The 27,079-nt window shown below is 57.1% G+C and overlaps 3 protein-coding genes across 3 annotated transcripts in view; 1 reads left to right on the top strand and 2 right to left on the bottom strand.

The window, feature by feature from the left end:
- Positions 1-1,672: 1,672 nt before the first annotated feature.
- Positions 1,673-4,865, top strand: LOC112968847 (hyaluronidase-like). The gene is made up of 4 exons (XM_026071505.1): positions 1,673-1,687; positions 2,666-3,523; positions 3,693-3,782; positions 4,488-4,865. Exons 1-4 carry the CDS (start codon positions 1,673-1,675, stop codon positions 4,863-4,865), a joined length of 1,341 nt encoding a protein of 446 aa, XP_025927290.1.
- Positions 4,866-4,937: 72 nt separating this feature from the next.
- On the bottom strand, positions 4,938-8,258 carry LOC112968850. The gene is made up of 4 exons (XM_026071508.1): positions 7,983-8,258; positions 7,161-7,460; positions 5,973-6,391; positions 4,938-5,344 (listed from the first exon to the last, which is right to left on the bottom strand). The coding sequence occupies exons 2-4, from the start codon at positions 7,389-7,391 to the stop codon at positions 5,305-5,307; spliced, it is 690 nt and encodes a 229-aa protein (XP_025927293.1). The 5' UTR covers positions 7,392-7,460; positions 7,983-8,258; the 3' UTR covers positions 4,938-5,304.
- A 25-nt stretch (positions 8,259-8,283) lies between these two features.
- TWF2 (twinfilin actin binding protein 2) overlaps positions 8,284-27,079 on the bottom strand; it is a 41,960-nt gene continuing 23,164 nt past the window's right edge. The window contains exons 3-9 of the mRNA XM_026071506.1: positions 24,824-25,002; positions 22,573-22,668; positions 21,661-21,765; positions 12,995-13,120; positions 12,748-12,898; positions 12,041-12,162; positions 8,284-11,380 (exon numbers count right to left, since the gene is read on the bottom strand). Coding sequence (XP_025927291.1) covers positions 11,213-11,380; positions 12,041-12,162; positions 12,748-12,898; positions 12,995-13,120; positions 21,661-21,765; positions 22,573-22,668; positions 24,824-25,002 — 947 coding nt within the window. The 3' untranslated portion in view covers positions 8,284-11,212. The remainder of the gene's footprint in view (positions 11,381-12,040; positions 12,163-12,747; positions 12,899-12,994; positions 13,121-21,660; positions 21,766-22,572; positions 22,669-24,823; positions 25,003-27,079) is intronic.

Here is a 27,079-nt window from a genome sequence, read left to right as displayed (position 1 = left end):
CTAGGAAATATTCAAAACGCGCCTGGATGCAATCCTGTGCAATGTGCTCTAGGTGACCCTGCTTGAGCAGGGGGGTTGGACTAGATGATCTCCAGAGGTCCCTTCCAACCTCAGCGATTCTGTGATTCTGTGATTCTGTGAAAAGTGYTGGTTGTCCTAAATGTGAGCATGGTCGGGGTTTGCATGCACTTGTGCGGGCATGCAGTGGGGCAAGTTCGGGGTTTTATAAMTTTGCGTTTCTGTTTTTTTCACAAATAATCTCACGTGGAAACTGCCCTTGGCAGTTTCTGGCTTTGAATTTCCTTTTTTGGGAAAGGCTGATGAACTGTGGGAAGCAACAGATAAGAAGCTGTGATCTAAGACTAAATAAGAGAGATGTCTAAAGGGAGGAAATATTTTCTTGTTTCCTTTATACCGTGCAGAGACAAAAGAAACCTCAAAGTAGCACAAGACYTCCTTGGCTGACGTGCTGTAAAGTGCATAGAAAGAGTTCAAATCTGTTCTCGTCTGCAGGAAGATACTCTAAAGAATTAGGAAGATTTTGGGTGGCAGGAAAGGCACGGAGATAATTAAGGATGATAACAGCCCTGCCACATCAYGCTGCTGCCCCTGTACAAACCCTCCCGCTTCCCCGTTCATGCCTCCAGCCCGGGCGGCAGCGCTCRCCGTGTTATTTTGCAGGGCAGAGTGTGGAGACGCCTCGGCAGAGCTGGGGACCTCTAACCTGGTGCATGGCCGGGCACGGAGGAACGTGCCCCACAGCGCGCACCCCTGTCCTGTCCAGCCAGGAAACGCTGCAGGCTTCCTGCAGCCAGCGAGCGAGYGCGTGGACGCGTAGCCGTGCTGCCTGGCCCAGAGTCACCTGGCACGTCTGCAGAGCTGCTCCTGGATCACAGAGTTAGAAGCGATAACAAACACCAGGTTTMGCAGAAGGCAAACTGTGGGGAACAGACCTGTGCTTTTGTACAGGACCAGAGGTCTGGCTGAYGGGGGTAACCGCGCCGACACAATAAACCTGCCTTTCCCCACGGCATTGCGCCTAGTACCACGTAGCAGCTTAATTCTTAACAATTGCATTACAAGGCACGCATTAGGCTGATTAAAGCTGTCTGAGCAGTCTCCAAAAGGAGGTGGAAGAGCCATCCATCAGCGGGGCTCCCCAGGGACCCGGTCTCGGGCGGGCGCGCTTGACAGTGATAGAACGCCTTTGCGGGAGAAGCCTGCGGGCGGCACGCCGGCCGGCCGGGCAGGGAGCGGCAGGAGGCCGGCCTGCGCGGGGGCACAGCGCGGCCAGGCAGCCGCAGCGCGTCACGGCACAAGGCTCAAAGGTGCTCACTTCCAAGGGACTCGCTCAAAGGCCCTGCTGCGGGAAGGGCTGGGCATGGGCTCGGCCCTGCCTAGGCATCGGGGAAGCCATGCCAGCGGGACGCGGGAAACCCGGCTTCCTTGGGCTGAATGCATCGGTGGCTGGCTGTGTGCAGAGCCCGGCTCCCACGCTGCTCGCTGGCCCCGGATAAAAGGGCTTTGCAGGGGCAGCAGCAGGCCTTACTTTATGGCAGGAGAGGGATGGAGAAGGAGGCCGGGGGGCAGGAGGAGCACCCACAGCCAAGCCGAAGGCGAGCTGCCCCTTCTCCCTACATTGGCCTGCACAGCACAGCCGGGCGCTGATGTGATGGCTACGTTCATGGTACGGCCCCGTGCACCGGTGCAGCACCCAGCAGCCCAGCCAGGCTCAGTGGAGAAGCCGCAGGGTCAAGACCAGCTTCGCTCCACCGGGACCACCGGGATTAGAAGGGGCAACGGGGGAGACTGGGAGCCACCTTCGTGGCAGCGAGCCCTGCAGGGTGGTGACGAGAGCCGGCGGTGCCCGGTAGCCTGGCTGGTGCCCAGTAAGGCAGCCGTGCCCCCGGCATGGGGGTGACGGCAGCCAAGGCAGCCCGGCGCGCCGGCAGCTGCCGCGTGATGAACAGCTCCGGCGCTCGGCGACCCCAGAGGGGAGCAGCCGCCGTGATGCGCGGCGCAAATTGAATTACTCTGCAAATGAGCTCACTTAGGAGGGCAGCCCGGGGAGCGGGGGGCAATTTGCAGCCACGCAGCTCCCCCGGGGGAGCTGGTTTCTCACAGCCCAGCTGATGCTCGGGAACAGTCTGGGAAAGGTTGGGGTAGGAGGGCTGCAGCTGGCGCCGGAGAAGAGATGGGGACACTGGAAGGAGGAAGCAAGGGGATAAAAAGGCTCAGGTCTATGTGGGGAGAAGGAGCCAAAGGAGCGCAGGCAAGGGAGGGCAGGCAGGAGGCAGCCGGGCAGGCGGGCAGAGCCGCCCGGGAGGGCCAGCCGGTGCCTGGGAGGCGAAGCGCGGTGGCGGGGAGRCATGCCTGTCCGCGTGAGCGCGACAGCGGCACCGCGGGCGCCGGGGGGGGAAGGAGCAGCCCTGCCAGAGCACCGCGAGCAAAGCCCTCGCTGCCCCGCACGGACGACCGGGGCCGAGCCTCCCCCCCGGCACACGCTCACCGTCTCTGCCGTCCTTCTTACAGCAGTGCCAAGCGAACGCCGCAATGCTCCTGCTCGGCCCCGTCCCTGGCCTCGCCGGCCCCGGGGCCGCACCACTGCCTCCTCCTGCTGCTCCTCCTGCCGTGCCTGCGCCTGCCCGCTGCTGYCGCGCTGAAGCCCGCGCTGGCCCCCATCATCCAGGACCGGCCATTCCTGGTGGCCTGGAACGCCCCCAGCACGCGGTGCCTGAGCGCCTACGACGTGCCCCTCAACCTGGACGCCTTCGGCATCCTGGTGAACCGGCGGGAGGCCTTCGCCGGGGGCAACATCACCATCTTCTACTACGACCAGCTGGGGCTCTACCCCTACTACCAGAACGGCTCCGTGCCCCCCACTGCCGTCAACGGGGGCTGCCCCCAGAACGCCAGCCTGCAGGACCACCTGGGCAAGATGGTGAAGGACATCCTGCGGACCATGCCCTCCGAGAGCTTCGCCGGGCTGGCCGTCATCGACTGGGAGAACTGGAGGCCCCTGTGGATCCGGAACTGGGACAAGAAGAACATCTACCGGAGCATGTCCGCCCAGCTGGTGAGGCGGGGCAACCCCGGCTGGACCGACGAGCAGGTGGATTTGCGGGCCAAGTGGGAGTTTGAGAAGGCCGCCGTCAACTTCATGTCGGAGACGCTCAAACTGGCGCGGTCGCTGCGCCCCCGGGGCTGGTGGGGCTACTACCTCTTCCCGGACTGCTACAACTACCACTACTGGGACGACTTTGGGGGCTACACGGGGCACTGCCCCCCCTTGGAGGTGCAGCGAAACAACAAGCTGCTGTGGCTGTGGGAGCAGAGCAAGGCGCTCTACCCCTCCATCTACATGGAGGAGGTGCTCCGCGACTCCCCGCAGGGCGAGCGGTTCGTGGGCGCCAAGCTGAGCGAGGCGCTGCGCGTGGCGGAGCTGCCGTCGGCCCAGCACTCGCTGCCCGTCTTCGCCTACGCCCGGCCCTTCTACACCTACACGCTGAAGGAGCTGAGCCAGGTGGGGGCGCGCGCGCCGGCCCCGCGGCTCCCCGGGCGCTCCCCGCCGTCTTGCTGGCGGGCGCGCGCGCGGCGAGGAGGAGGGAGGGAACCGGGACCCCCCGCGCGCGGAAGCCGGCCGGGGCCCGGGGAAGGCGCCCGCCTCACCCGCGCCGCCGGCTCTCTCGCAGGCGGACCTGGTGCACACCATCGGGCAGGCGGCCGCCGCGGGGGCCCACGGCGTCGTCCTCTGGGGAGACGTGGAGTACTCGCGCAACCGGGTAAGAGCGGCACCGCTCGGGGCAGGGCGCCAGGGCTCCGGGGTCGGGGCGACGTGCCCGCGGGAGGGAGGCGAGTTGCCCCTTCCGCCCTCTGCCGACATCTAAAACCAGCAAGCTGGGCTTATGTGCGCCTCGGCGTTTTGGAGGGCCTCATCCGGGGTGTCGCCACGCGCCCCTGCGGAGTCCGTCCTGCACCTCAGAGACGGCTTAAATATGCTTCAGTCCCGACCAAAATTATAGCCCAACCCGTGGAAGGACTCCGTTAATGAGGCAGTAAGGGGGGATTTCCCTGTAGGTTCATGGGAAAGATCTTGGCAAATTACACCGACGTTTTCAGCCCACGTTAATGTTATTGAGGGAGCTGGTATCCGTCCCGGGGCTCCGTGACACTGCGGCCGGGACAGCGTGACGTTCCCGCTGCTGAACCTGCGAGGCCCAGGGCTGGGAAGGGCTCTGGACCAGGGCCTTGGAAAGGCAGGTCCACCCGTGCCGTGGGAYGGGACGGGGCTGCAGATGTGTGTGTGTGGCTCCTGGCAGATGTTCGGGGCCAAGAGCTGGAACCCCTTAGGTTAGGTCAGTTGGAAGGCGGCATGGCACCCGGAGGTGGGATTAAAACCCGGCGCCCCGGGGAGCGCGCGGCTGCAGAGCCCGGGAGSCGGGGGAGCTCGCAGAGGCCGTGCTCACCCCGTCCCTCTCTTCCCCCAGAGCAACTGCCAGAAGATCCGCGACTACCTGCTGGGCACCCTGGGCCCCTACATCGTCAACGTGACGCTGGCGGCCCAGCTGTGCAGCCGGCACGTGTGCCACGGCCACGGCCGCTGCCTCCGCCGGCGCGCCGGCTCGGACGCCTACCTGCACCTGGACGCCGGCTCCTTCCACATCCACGTGGCGGCCGAGGGCGGGCGGGCGCGGCAGACGGAGCGCATGGCGCGCGACTTCGCCTGCCACTGCTACCAGGGCTGGCGGGGGCAGCGCTGCCGGGCCGCCAGCTCCCGGGGCTCCCGCGCCGCAGCCGCCAGCCGCCGGGGTCCCGCCGCGGCCGCGGCCGCCCTGCTGGCCTGGGCGCTGCTCTCGGCACCCTGAGGCCCGTCCCCTGCGCCCGGGACCTCGCTCCCTCTGGAGGGATCTCCACCAGCACAGAAGCAGCTTTAATCATATTTATGGTGCAAATCCAAACTGTTTCTATCGATCTCCCCCTTCCTCCCGTTTTTAATACCACCCAGTCAGGACGAGCCGTTTACAGCCTTTGCAAATGCCAGTGTTTGCACCTCTCCGAGAACCACAATGTGCTTGAAAGGTTGTTGCTATTTATACGCCGAGGGACTTCTCCGGCGCCGCGGCGGTTCCCGGGTGCCCTCCCACGTGAATGGTGCTATCCTGCGGCCCCCGCAGGTGCGCGCGGCTGCGGGCCCGCCTGCGTGTAGCAGCACGCTCCCATCTCCGCGTCAAGAGGAAACGCGTTGGGGGGGTGCTTCTTTTTTTGTATTAAACATTTTTTTCCTGCGAGTGGAGGAGTGGTGTCTTACAGCCTGGTACCTGCGTCCTCCATCTCACGCTGGGCGCTGCAAGGAGAGCGGCGTTATGCCTCAGTCCTGTCCCGGAGCAAGCTCTGCTGGGCTCCTTCCAAGAGCTCGTTCAGGGACGGGCAAAGCTTGCAGCTCAGGCAGCAGGTCCTCTCTGCCCAAAGCGCCCTCAAGCCTTTCTGAAGCCCCCTGCTCCGGGCTGGGGAGAGGCGCCGGGTGCCGGGAGGGGAGCAGCCTCCCGCTGGGGAGGCCGAGCACACRGGAGCAAGGTGGCTGCACTTCCCAGGCCTGAGCTGCTGCCTTCTGGRAACATTTCCAGTGGGAATTCAGGGCTTTTGCTCAGTCCCTTGATTGCACAGGAGCTAACGAGGCTGCCAGGGCGGCATTGCACCTTGGGCAACCGCAGCCCAGGCACAGGTCCCAGCTCTTCTGCCCATCCCAGCCTCGGGACATGCTCAGCATGTGCAAGACTCTGCCCCCCACCAGCGACCGTCAGGCCAGACGCTGCCGCCGTGGCCAGCCTCACCCCACGGGCGAGCCGCAGGTAATCCCTACGTCTGGCTGAGCTGCAGCAGCTCCTGTCCAAACTGCCAGCAGCCCAGTCCAAACATCCGGGATTCGGGAAGAGCCGGGCCAGCCTAAACCGGCACAACAGCAACCATCTCACCTCGGAGGCGGAGGGGAGGCCGGTGCAACGTGCCAGCCGATAGCTCTGCCACGCTTGCGTAGGCTGCCCCGCGCGGGGTGGTAAAAACTGGAGTCAACAGCGAGCAGGCAGCTTAACCTGCTCGGCACGGGCTGAAGTCTGCGCGGCTTCRGGTTGATTTGCTGACGTCTCTTGCCAGGCCAAGCCAGGCAAGACTTCAGGTGCGGGAGCTGAAGGGAGACGCGGTCTGCCAAGAAGAGGTTACATCTGACTTGCAGCCGCCTCCGCCAGCTCGGCAGGGCGTGCAGAGCGAGGGGGGACCCAGACGGGCAGCGCTCGGGGGTGACTCGGAGGCTGCTGGCGTCTGTCTTGCAGGCTGGGACACGCTTCCCCTCCCATCCATCAGCACTCGCCTCGTTARGCTCGGGCCTCCCAGGAAGCTGCAGAAAGGTTAATAATTGCRCACTGACATGTTCAGAGCAATTACCGGCATCCCCCAGGTGCCGCGGTGCTTGGGCTCCCACCCCCACCGTGCCAGCAGCCCGCTGCGGGTGCCTTCCACGCGCAGGGCCTGGGTGCCTTGCACCGCCGCTGCACCAGGGAGAGGTTCCCGCAGCGCCCTGCTGCCCGCCCGCGGGACCCGGCCAGCAGCACCTTCCCCGCCACCCCAGAAAGCAGGCGGCCGCGTCCCACCTGGCTTTAAGCCCATGCAGCAGCACGAGAAACCTGGCTCCCAGCCGTCCCACGGGCAGGTAGCTCTACCCCTGTAAAAGGCCATGTGGAGGGCTGCCGCGTCCCAGCTGGGGCTGCCCTGGGGCTGGGGAAGGCGACTGCAGTGGAGCAGCTGCCTGGATTCCTTGGGTGCCTCCTTCTCCAGCAGTAGCTGGAGGGAAGCCGCAAACCGGGGGGAGGTATCTGCCAGGACATGCAGTCCGGAAGCCGTGCAAGCCAGTAAAGCCGGCTTAAAAGACAAGCTCTGCTGCTGGGAACGTGCTTCAGCTGGCCCCTCGCCTTAAGARCCCGGCTCTGTGCTCCTGCCCCGCAAGGTGCACGCAGCAGCRTTAGCTTCCCGAAGGCGTGCAGGAGGAGGTCGGGGGCACCCCAGCGGAGATGATTAACGGCTTCTGACGCAGCTAGAGAATTCAGTACAGGGAGGGTTGCAAGGAGCAATCACAGCTGAGGTTTACAAGGCACCCTTGGAGAACTCACACTCGTTGGGGACCACCCCGTTTTGGCCGCGCCCTGCGTGGCTCTGCAGGGCTCTGCTGCAAAGGCTGGTCCCAGCACAGGGGCTCTGCGGTGCCCCAGCTCCCCTTCTGGCACGGGCACCGCTCCAGGCCCACGCTGACCTGCCCCGAGGCCAGGCCTCGCTTCACACAGGCTTTCTGCAGCAAGGGTAGCACCATGCCAGGCTGGACATGCTCCACAGCCAAGGGACATTGCTGGCTCCCGTACGCATAAAGCACAACATGTGACTTGTGGGACACCAAGGATGGGGGAGCTTCTCCTCTAGCAAATACAATGACAAAAGGTTGGTCCACACACAGCTCTGTGCCAGCACAGGTTAGATCAACCCCCCCCCCCCCCCCAGCAAGGATCAGGGAAAGCACGACTTGAACAGGAGGACTTCCCAGTCCAGGACCCAACTGCTCCAGGCCGTGGGATGAGGGCAGACTCCCATTGTCTTCCCAAACCTTCTCTTTGCTCAGCATCTCCTGCTTTCCCTCCCCAACATGGTGCAAGCATTCACCTCACTTGAGGTGGCTTCCAGGCAAAGCAAACAACACCCCCAGAAAGAGGCACTTCAGCCTCACAAATTTTTACCAACCATTAAAAAAAAGGGAAAAAGAAAGCTGGGATTATTGGCTTAGGGGTTGAGAGCAGATGCTGCATCCTGCAGCCATCTCTAACTCCCACGCACTGCTAGTGATCCAGAGTCAAGCTTCTACTAGGCATTAAAGGATTGTCCCAGCCAGCCTGGATTAAAGCATTAAATCCCTTTGGGCTGAGTACCTGGTCCGTGCAGCATACCGTGGGGAGCAGAAGCCAGGTCTGAAGTCCGCAAATCTCCGCACCCGAGCTCAGCAGGCTGCAAACGTCTCCTGGCTGGCGGCATCTGATGAGTTTTCTTTGCAGAGGAACTGGAGACGGCCGAGAAAACTGCTGCAAGGGCAAGGGGAGCGCGGGCCGGTGTACAGCCTGCCCGTGGCGGCTCGCTGGGGCTCCCGGGACAAACTGCTGCCCCAGTCCTGGCCCCAAACCTGCGCGAGCAGCCGGGGGGGAACCCGGCCAGCAAAGGCGCGGACCTCAAAGGAGTCGCGGGGTGGCAAGCTGTTTTAAAAATACTTTATTCTTTAGAAAATACAGCGTTCAGTACAGTGTGCTCTGCTTCCCCCAGGCTTCAAACCCCCACCGTCAGCACGCGGCCAGGGCTGCCGGCTCACACAGCGCAGCGGCCCTGCTCCGCGCGAGGTCAAGGCAACGTCGGCACATTCACTGCCGAGTCGGTCAGACCGGAGGGCAGGTTTCACTGACCTGGTGTTTTCATCTCCTGGGGGGGAAGGGGAGGGTTGTCTTCCCTCGAAACGCAGCTGGTGCCCAGCAGCAAGGCTCGCTCTCCCCACAACATCCCTTCGGGAAGCCTAATTCACAGCACCAACCTCACGTCCTCCGAGGCTGGTGGCGGCCCGTGAGGGCTGGCGATGTCTCCCGGCACCACCGGCCACTCGCCAGAGCTGCAGCCCTTCCCGGCACGCAGCCTGTCTCCAGCCACCCTCGGGCGAGCGGAGAGCAGCGCCCAGACCCCAGGGGAGCCCGGCTGGGAACGGGGTGGGCAGCACACGGGGGCCATCGCAGCTTCCAGGGCTGTTCCCATGCAAGGATTTGGGGGAGCCCAYGCAATTTTTAAGAGGTGCATTGAGGTGGCGGCCAGCCCGGGCTAGCCGAGCGCAGCGTCTCCACGGGGCAGCTGCGGAGCAGCTCCTGCCCCGGCCTCTGGGCCCCCAGGGAGGCCAGGCTGGAGGCCTCACCCCACCTCTGCACCCGCTTCCCTCACGACACCCACAGGCAGGAGCAGGGGAGGGCGGGACAGACGCTCTCCTAAAAACCAAAGCAACCGATCCGTGCTGCCGGGAGGGCTGAGGTGGGCAGGGAGGAGCTGGGAAGCAGCCCTACCCACCCCACCGTTTCCTTGGGAAGGCACCTATCCGGCTGCTCCTTCTGCCCCGCTGGGACTATYTAGGACCAGAAGTTTCTCGCAGGGAGGACAAAACTCAGGAGAAAGGATGGGGCAGAGTGAGGCCAGCTCCCTCCCTCCCTTGCTGGCCCCAAAGGTACCTGTGATCCCGTAACAGATACCAGCCGGCCCGCGACGCACACAGCGACGGTCGCTGCCAATAAAGCTCGGGGATGGGACTGAAGCAAACTGAAGGGCGAGTCCTGCTCGGGGACAGGGAGGTGAAAAGCTCCCCCAAACCAAAGCCCATGGGGCGGCCTGGGGTACCTGGAGCGGGGGCCTAGGGCTCGGGGCCCCAACGGTAACTGCGAGCCCAGAGCTTGCGTCAGGTCAAGGAGAGGAACACGCCTGCTCCTGCCCTTAACCTGCCTTGGGTGTCGGAGATGGGGCGAGCCCAGGCTGTAACAGCTCCCTCCGAGGGAAGGGCCAGAGCTCCATGGGGGCTAGAAAGGGGAACGCAAACGTTGCCAGAGGCAGAGTAACCTTTCTCCAGGGGAGATGCTATGCTCAGGGCTCACGAAAGGCCTTCCACCTTCCTTCTTATCTCCTGTAGGCAAGGACTGCCATTTCCCACCTAAACAGAGAGGAGTAGGAAAAGGAAGCGGAGCTGGACATAACCCTTCCTCCTTCCCATCTGCTGCCTGGCACCCCACTTGCACGTGCTTCAAAAGTCTGTGCAGGTGGCCRTGAAAAGAGGGCTCCAAAGTCTGGCTGAACCACATGCAGCCACAAATCTTTGGGAAAAGGTGATGCCTCCCTCTGATTCACTCCTAAAACAATGCCCAGGGCCAGGATATTTCACATCTGTGTGGCTCCTGTGGGCTGCCGGATGTAAATCTCAGGGACACCAGTTTTCAGGAGCTACCAGCTCGCCTCCCATGCAGCCTTCTGCACAGGCAAATGCAATGCACACAGGTGGGCTTGGGGGCCTCTCCCCCACCAAGACCCCTGTGGGCAGCGAGGGGAGGTGAAGCCCAGCCTCGGTGGTGGTGGCTTCACAACCACTCCAGCACGGGACACGCTGGGGAGGCCTTTGCTACCGGAGCAGCTCACGGGGACAGCATGGGATGGCCGCGGGCTGGGTCCTTTCTGTGTGGGAAGGTCTCTGCCCTGCTTTTTCTCCCCCTTGGGAAGCCACAAAGCCAGCCAGCGGAAGCAGCAAGAGCAGAGCAGCTGGAAAACAACAGCTACCGCTTGCATTTTCACAGGGGCCTGAAGCCGGTGCCTCTGGCCTCGAGACAGGCAGCTCCTCTACAGAGGCTGCTCTGCACAGTACACAAGCAGCAGAGGGGAATGGGAGAGGCATCTTCATGCCCAGAAAGGCAAATCCAGATAAAATACAGGGCTGGCTCTCAAAAGAGAAAAACTCTCCTGCCACAAATGTCAATCACAGCCACAAAGCTCCCTGCACAGGGACAGCGTCCTGTCCGCAACCTAACAGTGCCCAGCCAGCTACGAGACTTGCATAGAGGGGCTGCTTAGACCAAGAGACTGGGAAGGGGAGAGCAGAAGTCTGTAGGAAGGGGGAGCAGGGAAAGAAACATTYTGTTTTCCAATATTAAACTAATCCCAAATGTCATTTCCTTCCTTTGCATAGAGCAACTTGCAGGTAAATCCTTCAGTTGGTGCAGGTACCAGGTAAACCGGGGGAAGCATCGAGAGCAACAGCCGCAAACCCAGGTGGGTCTAGAACAAGCTGGGGAAGTGTTCCCTGTTGTTCTTGTCCTCCTTCAACTGCCCCAGGACTTGCACAAGGACACGGGAAAGAAACAAAAAAATACACCCAAGTTCCCTGCCCTCCCCTCCCCACCACTCCACCCCAGGAGGGAAACAGGCTGCCCTGATTTTAAAAAGGAAAGAAAAGGAAAAGAGCAGGGGGAAGGAAAAGAAAGGCTGAGATGGAGGGAAAAGATCCCTAAGTCAGCAGAGAGGCCTGGAAGTGGAGGGGTGGAAGCTGGGAAACACCATTTGGATGCTGTCCTGTTCACAGCCCTGTTCCTGCCCCATCCTCCTGCCCCTCCAGGATCTAACTGTCTTCGCCGTTCTCTCCTGGCCCTTTGATAAGTCGCTTCTGTCCTCGTTTCCCCACAGGCCCCTTGGGCTTGGCAAAGGCCTGCTTGAAGGCATGCTGCTTGGGGTGCACCTCATCATAGAGGAACTCCGCCGTCAGCTCGGCTCCATCATCTATCTCGATCTGCGTGTGGAAATGACAAGTCAGTGCTGTGCTGCTGGCTCCTGCATGGAGAGCCAGTGCCTCATCCCATTCTTCAGGGCACCAAAACACTAGTCCCCTTGGGGATCTCCCACCCCTCCTCTCTAAGCTCACCAGTGGGGTTTGCTCAAGGATCTGGAGAACCCAGACAACGGCCATTCGCAGGAGAAAGCGCCAACCCCACTGTGCAACCAGCCCCTCACTCAGCTTCCCCACTGGATGGGCGAAGGACACCGCAAGGGGTGCCATGCTCACAGGAGGGAAAGCGTCTGGGTCTTCTCACTCCCCCAAGGCCCTGGACCAGAGAAACTCCAGGCCAGAAGGGATGCAGGGCAAATACCACTCCTCTCTCGCTAAGTAGGAGAATCTTCCCCCAAACCACAGGCACTGGGAACACTTGTTAGGGATGGGTTAGACAGGCCAATGAACCACTGTTCCCAGTTTCTCCAGCTCTCTCTTCAGGCCACTTTGAAAGGACTCTAGCGATCCTTGAGGCGTCCCAGACTTCCCTGGAGGAGGCCCCATTCAAACCCACAGGACATGCTGCCCTTTGGACACATGCCTTTGATTTGACCATGGCACATTCCCTTGTGGATGCCCTGCACAGCTCTCTCCAGTCATGTCCAGGCAGCTTGGACTTACCTTCTTCGCTATCTCCAGGCAGAACTCCTGCTCTACAGTGTCAAGCAATCGGCTCTTGCAGCTGGAGTAGAGCATGCGCTCTTTGATGCTGCATTTGTACCCAGGCATGGAGTAGATAAACACTGCAAGAAAAGAGCAAAGAGAAAGGGTCACAGCACTGCCTAGGTTCATGGCCAAGGAGCACCAGGCAGGGGGCAGCCAGCAGATCCTAGCTTGGTCTTCCAGTCCGAAGAGTCCCAGTCTACTCAGCTACAGAAGTCAAGCTATCCCACTGACCATACAGCCTGTCCAGACACCCCTCTGCAAATCTTTTCTGGCTCTACTGTGCCCTCAGATGCCTGTAACACAGCAGCCACCAAACCATCCCAGAATGCTTTGCATCAGCTCCAAGCACACTACGTTCAGCTGCACTCTGGACACTCCAGCGCCGTGAACTTGTGTGCGTGTTTGACAGCTTCTTTCGGCACCAAAGGGCTTGCTTCTTGTTAGGCTAACACCCATCACTGGAAGATGGCAAATGGGAACCAGTTCAAGGCCCCCCAGCACCATTCACATCACCGGTATGGCTTGTTCCCCGAGAGAGCAATGCTCCAGGGGAGAGCAGACAGTTGGCTGGTCCCTACTGATGTGGGCAGAGCACCGGCTCCGGGAAGGCTGAGGGGGTCTAACAAGCTAACCACAGGGACAAGAGTACAGCCACGACTCACCAACAGACTCCAGGTAGTCCCCTTCATGAGAGTGCTTGTACAGAAAAAAATGGTAGCGAGCAGAGTCCTGGGGGATCCTTTTGGGCAGGTCAGCTATCTCCGTGGGGCTTGTGTGCACCAGGTCTATGGTCTCCCGCTCCAGATCCAGCTTCTGATTGACAAGGGTATGAGGAGAGGTAAAGTGAGTGAGATTTCAGCGGTCAGTGGATACTCGGACAGGGTCAGAAAAGCTCCACAAGGGACCTACCAGCTGGATGTAATTGATTTTCTTCTGCTTTAGCGCCTGGATAGCTTGCTGAGCATCCAGCTGCAGGGGGAAGGCCAGTCCTTGCAGGGTCTGGTGCTTGCTCTCCACGCTGATCTCTGTCTTCACCTGGGGACAGAAACCACCCTGAGCATCAGAGAAGAGACAGGTGACGCAGCAAGGGGTAGGCATAGACCAAAAGGAAAACCCACCGACCACGCTGCCTCTCAGCTCCACCGGGACACAGCCACATCGGCCTGTAGTGCATTCCAGGTGAGCCCAGGCATTTCCTTCTGCCCAAAGCCAAAGGCAGCAGCCTCGTACTTGCCTTTCCTGGGGCCAGGGAGGCGCAGCACATGGATAGCTCACCTGCGCTAGGGCCTGCCCTGTCCCTTCCCTCCTGTGGGAGCTGTCCTGGGGTCACTGAGGCAGTAGAGGCACAGCCCTCTCTGGCTTGACCAGGCAGCCTGGGCCACCTCGCAGTGCTCCCCGGGATCAACACCGGGCAGCTTAAAAACATGCAGGCATGTAGGAGAAGCAGATGATTCCTGGCAAAACTGCCTCAGATGCCCCAAGCAGAGGCAACGGCTGTACCTCAACCTGCAAAAGGTTTCTGTGCAGCATTACATACAAGGAGCCATCTGCCATCCATCTTGCAGTGAAAGAAACATTTAAAATTCAGAAAGACTGTGGTGTTTCTCACAGTACCACTGCTCTTGGGGAAATAATCTGTCAGAGTCTGGATCCAACCATGCATCCCCATGCTGGTGTTTCCCAACCCTGCAGGTTTAGACCCCCCTCCCCTCCTCTGCACAACCGCTCCCAGCAAAGAACGTCTCAAAATCCCATTGGCTTCATTTACATTTCTCAGCACAAGACTGTGTTTGCAATGAATTCCCAAGGTGGGATAGCTGAGGGGTATTGTAACCAATGCTAGTGCATGTTCCTCTCTTAATATCTCCAATAGTAATGTGTGGGTGAAGGGGGGGAACCCTTAAATCACCACATTTAACCTTGTGGGTCCATGGCCCCTTCTAAGAGGCCTGCAAAAAGGGACTTAACAAGCCCATCGCAGGTCAGTTTAACTGTGGCGTACAGATATCCACTCTGCCACGGGAGTACAGAAGTAGAGATCCACAGCTCAGAAAGGTCCCAGCCACTCTTTTCAAGCAAACCCTAGAAGACGGAGGCCCCACTTTGCATGAGCAGGAAGCATACAGCAGCCAGGCCTACAACTAGGTCAGCAAACCCACTCTCCAGGACACCAAAACCCACTTCAAAGAGGGAGAGCGACAGAGCAGAGAAGTCACAGGTGCTTCCCACTGGGAAGTCACATCACCCCAACAGCACATGCTCTCCACAGCCAGGAGCCTCTGTCCCGAGCAGGACACCCCCATTTGGGACAGAGGCAATCCCCCTGATGGGAGATGGCACAGAGGATGATGTGACCTTGTGAAGAGGGAAGAGAGAGCTTAAAGCACAACATACTGCAGGCATGGCGTACCTCCTTGGGGCTGGGGGACTCTACCAGCGATGGGCAGCAGCAACAGCCCCCTACCATCTGTCACAGAATACAGGGAGACGGAGTCACACYGACGACCAAAGAGCTAGTCCCACCTATCTGCAAAGCTTCAGGCACTCAGTTTGCCCCACTAATAAACAGTCTGGCAATGGTAGCCCTGAGGCTCTGCTACGAGTGTGGTTTGGTTTTGTTTGGGATTAGTTTGGAGGGCTTGGGTAAAGACAGTCCAGCCATTTTTTGATRGAGATAGGGAAGAAAATCCACTCATGCTCAAAAACAAACCCAGAAAACAGCAAGAGGTGTTCAAGCTCACATCTCAAAAATGGCCCAGAAGCAACAGGGGAAATTTGCTGTGGGAACAGGCCTTGCTAGAGGTCTGGTGTTCACTGGGTAAAGGTCAGYGGCCCTTGCAAGGTGCCGAATACAGGGCCCCAGGCCGGCAGTGCTGGAGGTCCGATTCTCCTGTTGCAGGCCAGAAAGGCTGCACGCGTCATTCCCTCAGTGACTCCAGTTAGATTCACTGCTCGGTCACCGTGCTTTGTAACGGGAGATCCTTGTTATAACCCTGGCAGGACTGGAGCTCCGGGAAGATCAGGGATTTGCCCAGGGGTTACACCTGGGATCAGCGGCAGAGCGAGGACTACCACGGCAGCCACCCTGAGCGCAGGCTGGGAGTTCAGAGCTCTGCAGCGGTGCGGGAGGTGCTGGGCTCCTGCATGCGCTGYGCTGGCAGCCCAAGCCCTCCCCATCAGCTCACTGAAGTAGAAAGAGAGTCAGGAGCAAGGCAGTCCAGAGTTTTAGTCCCCGCTTCTCCCTCCATCTGACATGGACCCTTTACGGATGCCTCATCCCAAAGTCGTTCGGCAATTCCCCAAGGGAGAGCGAGGGGCTCGGCCAGCCACRCTCCCCAGAGGGTCACTCAGAGGGGGGGACAGGAGCGAGAGAAGCAGAGCATGCAGAAAATACTCCAGGGAAAGAGAAAGACAGGCACAGGGCGAGTGCACAAACTAGCCGGCGGGCAGCCTACCATCTCCGTGCTAGAGTCCTGCGAACACGAGTCCTGGGAGCGTGGGGAGAGGAGAGAGACCATCAGCTCCCCCCGGCGCGCAGGGCACGGGTGGGCAGCACAGAAAGGGAATCTCATCTGAAACGGGGAGGGGAGCAACGCGGGAGGACGGAGGCCTACCATCTCTCTGCCGGAGGCCAGGGAACGCAGGTCCTGGGAGCGTGGGTAGGGATAACAACAAAAAATACATGGAAGACATCAGCAGCAGAGAGGCCCGAGAGGGAGAGCCTGCTCCCCTCGGAGCGGGCGTGTGCGAGCTGGGGGCACAGGGAACACACAGGGAGCAGAGAGGTGACAACGGAGAGATGGCAGCTCTGCACACTGCCAGTAGGGCCTGCACTGCCTCCAGGCAGCCCTGCTCACCTCCGTGGGTGTCTCCATGCAGAGCCAGTTGCTGGCCTACCTCTTGCGCTGGCTGATCCCAACCCAGGGATCAGCCTGCGTGGGCTGGAGAAACCGTTCTGGCAGCAGCAGCCGCTCACGGCAGAGGCTCCGCAGCCCTGTCCCAGGACCAGCCCCAAGTGCTGTCAGAGACACCAACGGGCGGCAGAGGTGCACGGATGAGTTCCTGTCCCCTTCTCAGGAAGGGTAAGGGTGGGAGCAGGGGACCCCGCCAGAAGAGCCCACCCAGCACCCAGCCCTGCTCCTGCCTCTCAAGCAGCATGGCCAGGAACAAGCGTGACCCACGCTGTGACAGAGGATCCCACGCTGGCATCTCGTACAAGGAGCAGAAAAGCGCACGGACAGTCCCACTGCCATGACTGGTACAACCCACCAGCACAAAGACGGGCACTTTGCTTATGTTGTTACAAAGCCTGGGAGACTCTTGGAGTTGAAGCCCAGACCTGAAGGTTGCTGCTTTTAGGATCTGGAGATGAAGGAGTTATGGCAGTCACAGCAATAGATTTTGGGCTATCCCCTTCCAAATCACATACACCCAAGGTTTGGGGAAAAGATGCTCAAATCTTTAGCCTTTTCCACGCCAAGTTTTGTGGAGGATTAGCCAGGAGTTCACTGTATGTAAACATACAGCTCTCAGAAAGCAATTGCTCAAGGGTCATCTTGGAAGGGGTGGACGGGTGGGCTGACCTCCAAGCTCTGCTTTTCTGTGGTCCTATGGGATGCCATGGACATCAGCAAGGGACCAAAGGCAAGGCAAGCATTCACGGATTCAGAGAGCACACAGTCTTGCCTAGTTGTACCCTGTGAAAAGCAGAGCGGTGGTGCAAAGAATTTACTACCACAACACCTCCAGATCCTCATGTTTCTCCCCCTTAAATGCCTTGGAAATTAAATGAGGCTGCAAGGATTAGCAGGAAGGGAGAGCTAAAGCTTCAACACTAAGCATGCTAAAGGCAGAAAATCCCAAGAGACTGAAGGTTGTCCTAGCAACGTTAACTCCGCCACATACCACCTCCAGGAATATTTTCTACTCCTTCCCTTGTTAAAATGTAAGCGTTAGTGTCTGGCTCATTGAATGCCTCCCCGTCACACAACCCAGGAGACACGCACGACACAGCTGAGCGTGTGCCACATTCTGCAACTCCCAGCTCAAGCCTTGGCATCAATGCAGCTCGCGGGCTCCAGCATTGTGTGCGGGTTCTACATTATCTCCTTTTCTTTAGGGTCTGGATTTTTTTTTTTTCTTTTACACTCGATTGCCAACCCGAAGCCTGTAGACAAAACTGACATATAGAGGACACTGGCTACACTCCCCCCACAGCCCTGATGATTTCTGGACCGCAATACCTACCATGTTCTTACGTTCTTTGCTTCACTGTGAACATCAGCTTGTGCTCATTACTTCGCTATAAAACACTTAGTGCATCCCAGCGCCCACACTCCCAGCCAGARGGCCGCCAGGGAGCGTAACTGCAATTGCTGGCAAGGGGTTGGTCTCAGCTACTACGCTGTAGGCACAGCTACAGGTGCTCCATTTCCACCACCAGTTTTACAGAAGGCAGCTAATAAGCATTTCACTACATCCTGGGGAAACCTTCAGGGGGTTTCTGGCAAGAATGACAAAGTCTCTGCTCCGCTTGTCCCCTAACACGCTGCACAGTAGCTAACAGCTACACGCCCGGTACGCCCTGCACACACACAGCAGTTCAGGGCCACAGCAGTCGTTTTTCCTCAATCCTTCTGCCTCATTCCACAGCTCCAAAGCTGCCTGCGTTTCCCCCGTGATGCCCACAGATGCGAGACGTGAGGAATTGCGGAGAGCAGCTAATAAGTGTTTTCCCCTCCTGCATGCTTATCAGCGCCCGATAAACCCGGCTCCCGCTACGCACGTCTGCGAGAGTCTGCAACGCCTCGCCGAGTGCTTCTAGACCGACTTTCCCTTTGTGGGCGTTACTGTAGCTCGAATGAAATTAAAAGCTGTTTCTAGACTACTGTCTGCTGACAACTTCCAACTCAGTAAAGCTGATGATGTGTTTTCTGGCTGTTTCAAAGCATTTTAAAGCATTAAGTAAATGGCAAACTTTTGAGAGCTCCCACCATGCTTCACCCAACAATCAAGTAAGAGGGTATCACACAACATCACCTCTCTCTGTGCAATTCTCCAACTGCAGTAGAAGCCCAGATAATGCAGCAGAAACCTCTCAAGGTCTCCTGCTTTACAAGAGGTAGGGCAGCTTCCCAGCTGGGACAAACGATCCTTGCAAATCTCATCAGCATGTGCCCCACATGGTTGGCTTTCCAGTCCCCTGTGCAACTCCCATTCCCAGGGGTTAGCAAACTTCTATGTCCTTTGCACTGACTTGAACTGAAATTTTTCCTCTCTCCCTGACTCAGCCCATTGGTTTTGTTTTTAATCCCAGAGCAGTGCAGAGCAGTTTGGTTAAGTTGCAGACATTTTTCCCAATTTTTTTTTTAGGTGGAGAAAGGCTAACACTGATCACTTCCCTAGAAGCATGTTTTCACATCTCATGTAAACTGAAAACTGGTCTGGGGGAAGAAAAAAAAAAAAGCCTGCCTACACCCAGAAGAGGTGCGTCCCAGTTTGATTCCTTCCCATCTCACCGCAGAAGTCTGCTTTGCTGCTCCTTAACTCAGTGTCACACAGCCCCCAGCCCCAGCCAGGCTCACCGCCTGGCAGCTCCATCCTCCTGCTCTGCTGATGCCTTTCACCTCCCACCCCTTCTTCTCTGCTCACACTTCTGAGCCTGGTATCTACGGAGGATCCCAGGGAACTTCTGCCAGACAAGAAATACAGCCACCTTCAGGGTGAAAACTGCAAAACTGATCAGCATCTTGGACAGTCGCGCACCAAAACCATAAGAAAGTGAAAATGAGAGGCGCACCGAAAGCAGCAGCTCCAGGCGAGGGGCAGTTACACGCACAGTAAAGCACTGACATCTCAACCGCTTGCAGGTTAGTGTCTTTTAAAGAAACAGTGTCCCTTGTGTCACTTCCAAAATACTAATCGATTTGTTAAACGCAGGGGTACGTGCAGGACCCTTCTCGGGGTGCAGTTACTATTCCTGAGCAGTAAGAAGGCCAGATACACAGAACTGCTGAGATTAGGCTGCTTTCCAAGTCTTGGCCAGCCAGGACTATYGGCTCGCATACCCTCTTTATCTACTCCCACAAAAGAAGAAACTGAGTGTTTAAGCTAAGCGGCACATGGGAGCTCTCTGACACCACGGCCATGGTACGTGGGGCTTGGACAGGGTGGGGACAGCGAGTGAAGGCAGGAATGCAGATTCAAGAGTGCTTATGTTCCACAGAGCAAATAAACCAGATAAAATAAATGCCAGCATCACATCACTTGCAATGCAGGTGCAATTACTCCAGCCTGCAATCCGAGTACCTTCATGGAGCAGCATGGTTTGGGGGTTTGCAAGAAGATAAGGTAACCTCTAGGTTACTGGCCAGTGTCACAACACTTCTGTAAAATGCATGCAGTGTGCACATACACACAAGGATGCAACAGTTTTTTTCCCCAAACGACACTGATGCTGAGACAGGAGGCATCACTGTATTAAGCAGGATGCTACAGGTTGGGTAATGCTCACGCAGCCCCTCTTGATCAAAATACTCCACTTTGCATCGCCCCAGAAACTCGCTCTGAATTGCACGTACTGCAGAGTTACAGGTTTTCCCCCATCCCAGACAACTGAGTGTGGACCGAGCGACAGAGCAGCAGTTCCCACTGCCTCCTGCTCTATGCAAAGGGAAGAGCAGAGGTCGCACTCAGACCAACATAGAGACCCTTCAGCAAACTGATTGCTTTGGGTTTTCACACCTTTAAATCTGCAGGCAAAACATTGATTTTGCTTTCTCTAAATGCAAATGACTATTCCCTGCTGCACAGGCTTGCACAGGGGACAGTGTACCTTTAAAATAAAAACAAAGCAGAAGAACTTCAGCAGCTCATTCACTCAGCAGCCACATCTCCCAGATGCAGTCGTCCCACCCAAGGAGGAGCGTGGGGGGGGGGGGCAGAACACAGCAGGTCAACCAGAAAACAAGCAACACAGGCATCACTTACCTGGGCCACTTTACCCTGCAAGACACAGCCAAGAAAAGCACTTAATGCTGCAACACTGACCAGCCAAGGGGACAGCACAGGAGCCCAAAGGAGCCAGAGAAAAAGCAGCAGAGGCCAGACCCACTGTGACAGGGCACCCGCAGCACGGATCTCGCCCTTCTCCAGGCATCATCTTGCATCTTCCAGTGCAAATCCTGCCTAACCTTTCCAGGACCAGAGCTGGGAGAACTACGCAGAGACCTTCCGGTGCAGACTGCCCCTTGCTGGGATCTCCCAAAGGCCACTTGGCTGACACAGCACCATGCAGGCAGCAGAGTTTACCCCACTGCATACTCAGCTGTGACTCTGCAGGACAAGGAATAAACCTCACAAGTCTCTGAGTCTGCAGATGAAGGAAATTTTAGGTGTCACCAAGGCAAAGGGATGCAGAAAAAAATCCAGTTTGGAGAGATCGGGTTCATGGGTGGTAGGAGCTATTCTTGCCCTTTGTTGCAAAAGGGCAAGGAAAGGAGGCCAAAAGCCTGTTAGCCCTTCCCAATTTACAAGGTGAAGGCCAACGCCTGCAGGGGCCTGCAGGAAGGGAAAGCGCAAGGGGAAGAGACGGGATGGGAAGATCAGCAGCTCAGCGCTGCAGCACTGTACAGAGATCCGCTTCAGCAGGTGGAGACCTCCTGTCTCATCTCTGCCACTAACTCGTGCAATGGGACTGCTTGGCTTCATGTCACCCAGACATTCACGTCCTGATCCATCCATGAGCACCAAAGACCTAGTGCCAGCCCAGGACATTTCCACAGAGGACTGTTCTCCCCAGCACCCAGCTGCTTCCACATGAAATCCCCCCCCAGGTACGACTGCTTCCAGGCAGCCTTTGCACCCAGCGAGCTGATCCCATCCATTGCCTCAGTGTTTCCTCAGTACCACACATGGAGCTTAGCACAACTGCACTGAGATGCCTCCTGGGAGGCTACGTTTTTGCTTGTGGTGTTATAGCCTTGCTGTCCCTCATCCTGTGCCACGCCACTTCCCAGCACGTAAGTCTGAAAATTTAGCCTGAGAAGATGACTTTTTCTTTTGGGACCGCATCCCTCATTTATAGCTATAGAGCAAGAGCAAGAGAAAGTACAATGCTGAAATCAAAAGATAAGTCTGAATTCTTCCTGCCTTCCCCTCCAATTGAAGCTCAGTTCTGTCTTTTGCCCTGATACCTAAAGCAGATCAGAGACTGCATGCCGGCTTTCAGCCTCGGACAAGCCATCTTCTAATTGCCAATTACAGCAAGTGAAACAGACACCTGAGCACAAGTCCTAGCAAGGAGAGAGGAAAAAAAAAAAAGACGACTTAAAATTCCTCTTTATGCAGGGAATTTGACCACGAGTCATGGGGGGATACTCAGTCCACCTCAGCAAGAGCAGGACAACTGGTTAAAGAACAGAGGCATGAGTGAGCTCAATAGAAACGAACTCTCTCTGCAGGCAAAAGCTCCCGTCGGGCACAGGCAATGCTGCCTCTGCGAACCAGCCCTGTGTCCCAGAGTGTTACGTGCCCTGCGGTGAGCATTTCTTACTGAGGGACGGGGGGACACCCACCTCGTTGATGCGGATCTGCTGGAGCTCTTGTTCAGCCGCGGTCAGCGGCGCTGGGGCGGAGCAGGACGACACGTGCTTTTGGTAACCGCCGAGGGACACGTCTTCCTGCAGGCACAAGGACAGAGCAGGAGGGGAAGCGTCAGGGGCCCGTGAGCACGGCTGTGTGGTGCCAGGCCAGCCTGTCAGTGCAGAGCTGGAGGGGAGCACTGCTGGATGCAACCCCAGCCCCGAGGCCAGGTCTGAACTCCCAGGCCAGTCTCTGGCTCTCTTCTCACTAAGAAATAAGACACTAACACCAGTCCCAGCTGCAGCTAACCCAGCACTAAGGCTGGGCAGCCTTGGACCTTAAAGCCACAACTGCCAGCCTCTCAGAAGGGGAGCAGCCATGCCCCAGCACTTTGACCACCTCAGATGAGAGTCAACCACTCCAAAAAGCCTCCCACCAACTACTGCTAGATAGGGAAGGCCACCCAGATAACCAGCACTGCCCTGGCTCTGCAGCAACTCGCTTCTGGAGTGACACTGCCACCGCGTGGAACTTCTTTTCCCTCTAAACACAAAGCACCTCTCCGGACCTCTTAGGAGCCTTCCTCCCACCTCTTCCGCAAACCCAGCCTCTGTCAGTGGAGAGTGCAGGCTGAAGGCAGCCCCTTCTGCGCCACCTCCTGCAGCCTCACACCTGGCCAGGCATGTTTGCCCTGGGCACAGGCGCTGCACAAAAAGGTGGCAGCAGTCTTCCAGGACACCAAAGCAGCACAGTAAAAAAAACCCTCAGTAGTGTCTCCACCAATGCCAGTGTCTCACATCCAAGGTGGCCTCAGCCCCGAGTCTCGGGCAGGCTCCTGAAGCTCAGATTTTAATCCAAAAGGCTAGAGAGTGGAGCGTGACTTCACAGGGCAACTGTGACCATACCTTAACTGTTCCAAACATCTCGTCCTTTATGTGCCCCCCTCCGAACTCTTTCTTCACTGTGGCTCTGGTTGCTGCGTAAAGCATCTTCAGCCTGACCTGTGCAAGGAGAGAGACAGCAAATACAGTCAGAGAGGAGGAATACAACAGGTTGGAGACCATCACCTCTGCTCTGGAGCAGTCTCTTGTATTAGCAGTTGTCTTCTCATCTGCTGATAGCTGCAGCACTGGCTTTACAAAACATCAAGCTCTAGATTATACAAACAGCCTGTCCTGCCACCACCTTCATTTGTGACTAAAATCACAGTTGATGTTGCCATTCAAGACTCAGGACATCCCTGGGAACTGGCTCGTTTCAGGAACTCTGCAGCACAACAAGGAACAAAGTCATCTCCATGCTTTTCAAGAATGTGTTAACCAGAGACCATTTTTAATAAGTACTCCAAAATCAAAACTCTCTAGATGCTGAGATGCCAGGCTCTCTCGCGCATGCCCTCTCTCTTTGAGCAGAAACCTTTCCCTGGCTGCTCATGCTGCAGAAAATTGCCCTGTAAACCACCTGGAAACGACTGCCTGGTTTCTATTTTGATTTTGTTTCTAACCTTAGCATTGCCAGCTTTAGGGGATGGTTTAGTTTAGCTCCGAGTCAGAGAGGTCACAGAGCAGGCAGGAGAGCATATCAGCTCCATTTCCAGGACCGCGCACACATGGCACAGCCTTCTTATGCTCTGTCCTCAATCTGAGTGGTAAATCCCACAATACATAGATTTATTCTGTGCTTTGCTTTCTTGTCTTAGAGCGCTGGCACTTCAATGGCTTGTCTCAACATTTTTCATCAGCACTTTGGGTTTCTGCAAGAGAAGGTTCAAATACTGCCAGCATCACTTAAAAGCAGACAGCCACCTTATCAAAGAGCACCATGTGAGTCAAGCCAGCATTTCCACAAGCAGCAAAGCTCTTTGGGACATCTCAGACAAATCACCTCAGAACAGAGCTAGAACAGATGATACTAGTGAAAACTTCCACCCTTGAATCAACTAACAGCAGTGCAGGATGGAAATTGGTTCCACAGGGAATCCTGCAAACACTTCTGTAGCAAGGGAACAAGAGAACTGAGATATTTTTCCTTCCGAGCTCTCACAAGGGAACACATTTCAAATAAAAATTTCCCACTGACAAGGCAAAATGTTTTGTTTCCATTCACCTTTTAGCACTTCTTTTACAATATTCTTCTTTAAAATGTTCTTTAGAGAAGAACTTTTGCAAGTGTCCTTTGGCACAAGGTTCTTTTGCAATAAGAGCCTACACATTTTATTTAATATATATTAGACTAGTACATGTATTAGCATGGTAAGAAAGCTTGGGGTTCACTGAAAGGTTTTTTTTTTTAATGGGGATGCCTTTATCAAAACAACATTTTCCAGAGGAAAAGCTGTATGACCAGAATTCTTTAAAGTAGCATCAGGTACAACTTTGTCCTTTTGCACCAGCTCTGCTGCTGGCTTGAGACTTAGTTAAGATGTCACCTCCGTTCACCTGCAAAAGGGAACAAGAAGCCTCTCTCTCATGGTAACTTAGAGCTAAATGAGGTATATTAGAGATGCCACTACATGCTACAGAAACACCAAAACTAATCCAACAACCACCAGGTGTCATTGCTGGTCTGAAGTTACACATCTTCCCTGAGGGAAGCAGATCTGCACAGCCTTTTTAAGAGGATGATCTCTTGGCCCATTCCACTCCCCCTCCCTATATCCCAGCCCAGGCTCCCGCCAGGACCTGCCATGTGCTTTCGCAGCAGGCAGGACAAGACCACGCTATAAAGCATCTGTGCCTGCCCAGCGCTCTAATTCAGGAATGAGCCTAAATAAACAGTGCTACAGAGCGCTTAGCTACCCCGCCAGCTTTCCTAAACAAACCTGCAGAAAGTTACCTTGAAACACAGTGCTGCGAAGAGGACAACGAGGCAAGTTCTGGTATATCTGTTACTGTGTCTTAAAAAATTCCCCCATCCCCAAAACGGTTTCACTTCTTAGTCAGGGTACGGTAACAGATAGTGTGAAGACTCCTCCACTGGCTCAGCACACAGTCATCCAACTTAGCTTACATCTCCTTCACTCTCCATCTCCAGCTAGATCTTCCCTGCGAGCGTGCCCGTGTCCTCACGCTCGCTCCCAGGCGAGCGGCGGGAAGCCCTTCTCCCTCCCAGCCCCACGCAGGGCAGAAAGGGGAGCGCAAGGAGAGCAGAGCTTACTGGCGAGTTGTCAGGGGACCAAGAGACGAAGAGCCACTCATAGCCCTGGGCGTTCTGGCTGTCCAGGCGGTACAGGATGTAACACGGCTGCTGCTCATCCAGCAGCGGCAACACAAAGGCATCGTAATCCACATCCCAGCGCCGGGACAGTTCTTTGTGTGCTCCCAACACGAGCTGTTCTGGAAGGAGAAGAAAGAAAACGCGATGCATTACAAAAGGCAAGACTTGGCTCACAGTCCAGGACTGCAGAACAGCCTCTCTAGGGCTTCCTGTAACTTCAGGGCTCAGCTGTTGAGAATGATGCCTCTGCCATCCCCCACAAAAACAGATCAAGGCACTACAGTCTCTAACCATGGGCGCATGTGTGCACATGCTCACGGGTGACCAGGCTGGCTTGGAGTCCTGGGAGCCACGTGGGTGGTACCGTCAACGTACACCATCCCTTTTGCAGTTGTCAGCATCCTCCTTCCCCCAAGAGGCTGTGCACGGCCACCAGGAGACCATACCCCTCCACCTCCTCCACTGCCAGCAGGCCAGACCTCCCAGCTCAGTGACACCAGGCCTGTGGCACCAGCCTGCAGCTGGGAAAGGTGCCTTTTTCTCCATGTGTCAGACATAAGTGGCACACGGGAGAGGCCTTGTTGCTGCCCCTGCACAGACGCAGGGGCAAGGAAGAGCGAAACAGCAATTGGACTGCAAGAAGAGGTGCCAGCTCAGTGCATGGGACAAGACAACTGGACCAGAAAAGCCAGGTGACAAGGGCTGTGACAGCAGAGCCCACGGCATGCTGCAACTCCCCGGGCAAACACTGCTGTCACGCTGCGACCCAGCCCCGGGACAGCAGGGCTCTTCCCACCACCCCCCTCGGCCCAGCTGCCCTTCCACCGGCAAAGCGATGGGTGCTGGGGCTGGCATCGAAACGAAGCAGGGTCCCTGGCTCTCCCTGTGATGGCAAGAGGAAAGATGAACAACCCCACCAGCAGCCATGGCTTCTGCCTGTGCCTGTCCACCAGCACAGCCCTGGCCGTGCAGCAGGAGCAGTGCCTTCGAGAGGCGAGACACACGCATGGCCACGAGGCACGTGACCTTCAGGAGCAGACCGGATCAATCCGAAACACCACCGGCAATTGCCATGTCTTTCATCAGCTGAACAGGCCCCTCACATCTGTTTGTATTAAAAGCCTCATCAGCAGGCAAACAGCTGGATGAGAAGGCACTGCCAGTGGGGACGGGCCCTGGACAATCCTGACACCATGCCAAAGCCTCGGCGACCTCGGGAATGGCAGGCAGGGAGGGCGAGAGCTCCCAGCCTCCTGTCTGCCCACAGAGAGGTTAAAGGCATGCACCAAAACAAGGTCTGGAGCCAAACTCTGGCTCCCTCCTTGGCTGCAGCTTCCCCACTCCAGGATCACAGCTTGGACACAACCGCTAAGCGCCGGGTAGCAGCTTGTGGTTCAAGCCAGCCTGCGGACAAGGGCAGGAACCTGCCATTTGCATGCCACTTATTTCCCACCCACTTGCAGCGCGACGCTGGAGAACTGGCTGCATCTCTCAGCTTCTCACCCTACAGCGGTTCCTCTGGCTTTCAAACAACGACTGCAAACAGCTCTGCTCCACCATCTCCCCAGGAGCCTGTTTCCGTTTGGGCTGTGGCAGCCTTGGAGGGCCTGGCTTTCTCTCTACATCCCATGGCCTCTATCCAAGCACCTCTTCCCCTCTCGTGCTCCTCACTGTGGGGTGTCTCCTCTTGGCAGAGACCACCAACAGCTATGCAGTGGCCTTCTCACTCTGCTCCCTCTAGCTGTGTGGCCCTCAACCCCTCCCTCCTTGACAGCAGCTCAGGGCTGCAAGGACTGGGGGAATGGATCCATGAATGAATGAATAAATGAAACCTCCTGCCTCTTCAGCAGGGGAATCTCGACGGGCTTTGGTGCTAGAGGACCTCTCCAACTCTGCTGATCCAGGACACGGTGCCATGTGGAACCAGGTCTGGCTAGATGCAGGGTGCTGAAGAAAGAGCCCATAGCAAAAGCCAAACAGGCCGGGAAGATGAGCTAAAGCTACCCTCATCAAGCTCTCCATAATCTCAGAAGTATCAGAATCAGAGAAGACACCCAAAGCCCACGCCCGTGGGAACTGGAGGCTTCCCACAGACACAGACACCCTGGCTYGGCTGCAAGGCATGCAAAGCTCTAGTTTGTGGGACACGGTGTGGAGGGCAGAGACATTTCACAAGGCTCCGACCACCTCTCCTGG

The sequence above is a fragment of the Apteryx rowi genome, unplaced genomic scaffold (assembly GCF_003343035.1).
Source record: "Apteryx rowi isolate R43461 unplaced genomic scaffold, aptRow1 scaffold_326, whole genome shotgun sequence".
In the NCBI taxonomy this organism is placed as follows: domain Eukaryota; kingdom Metazoa; phylum Chordata; class Aves; order Apterygiformes; family Apterygidae; genus Apteryx; species Apteryx rowi.
This window is presented reverse-complemented; position numbering and strand designations above follow the sequence as displayed.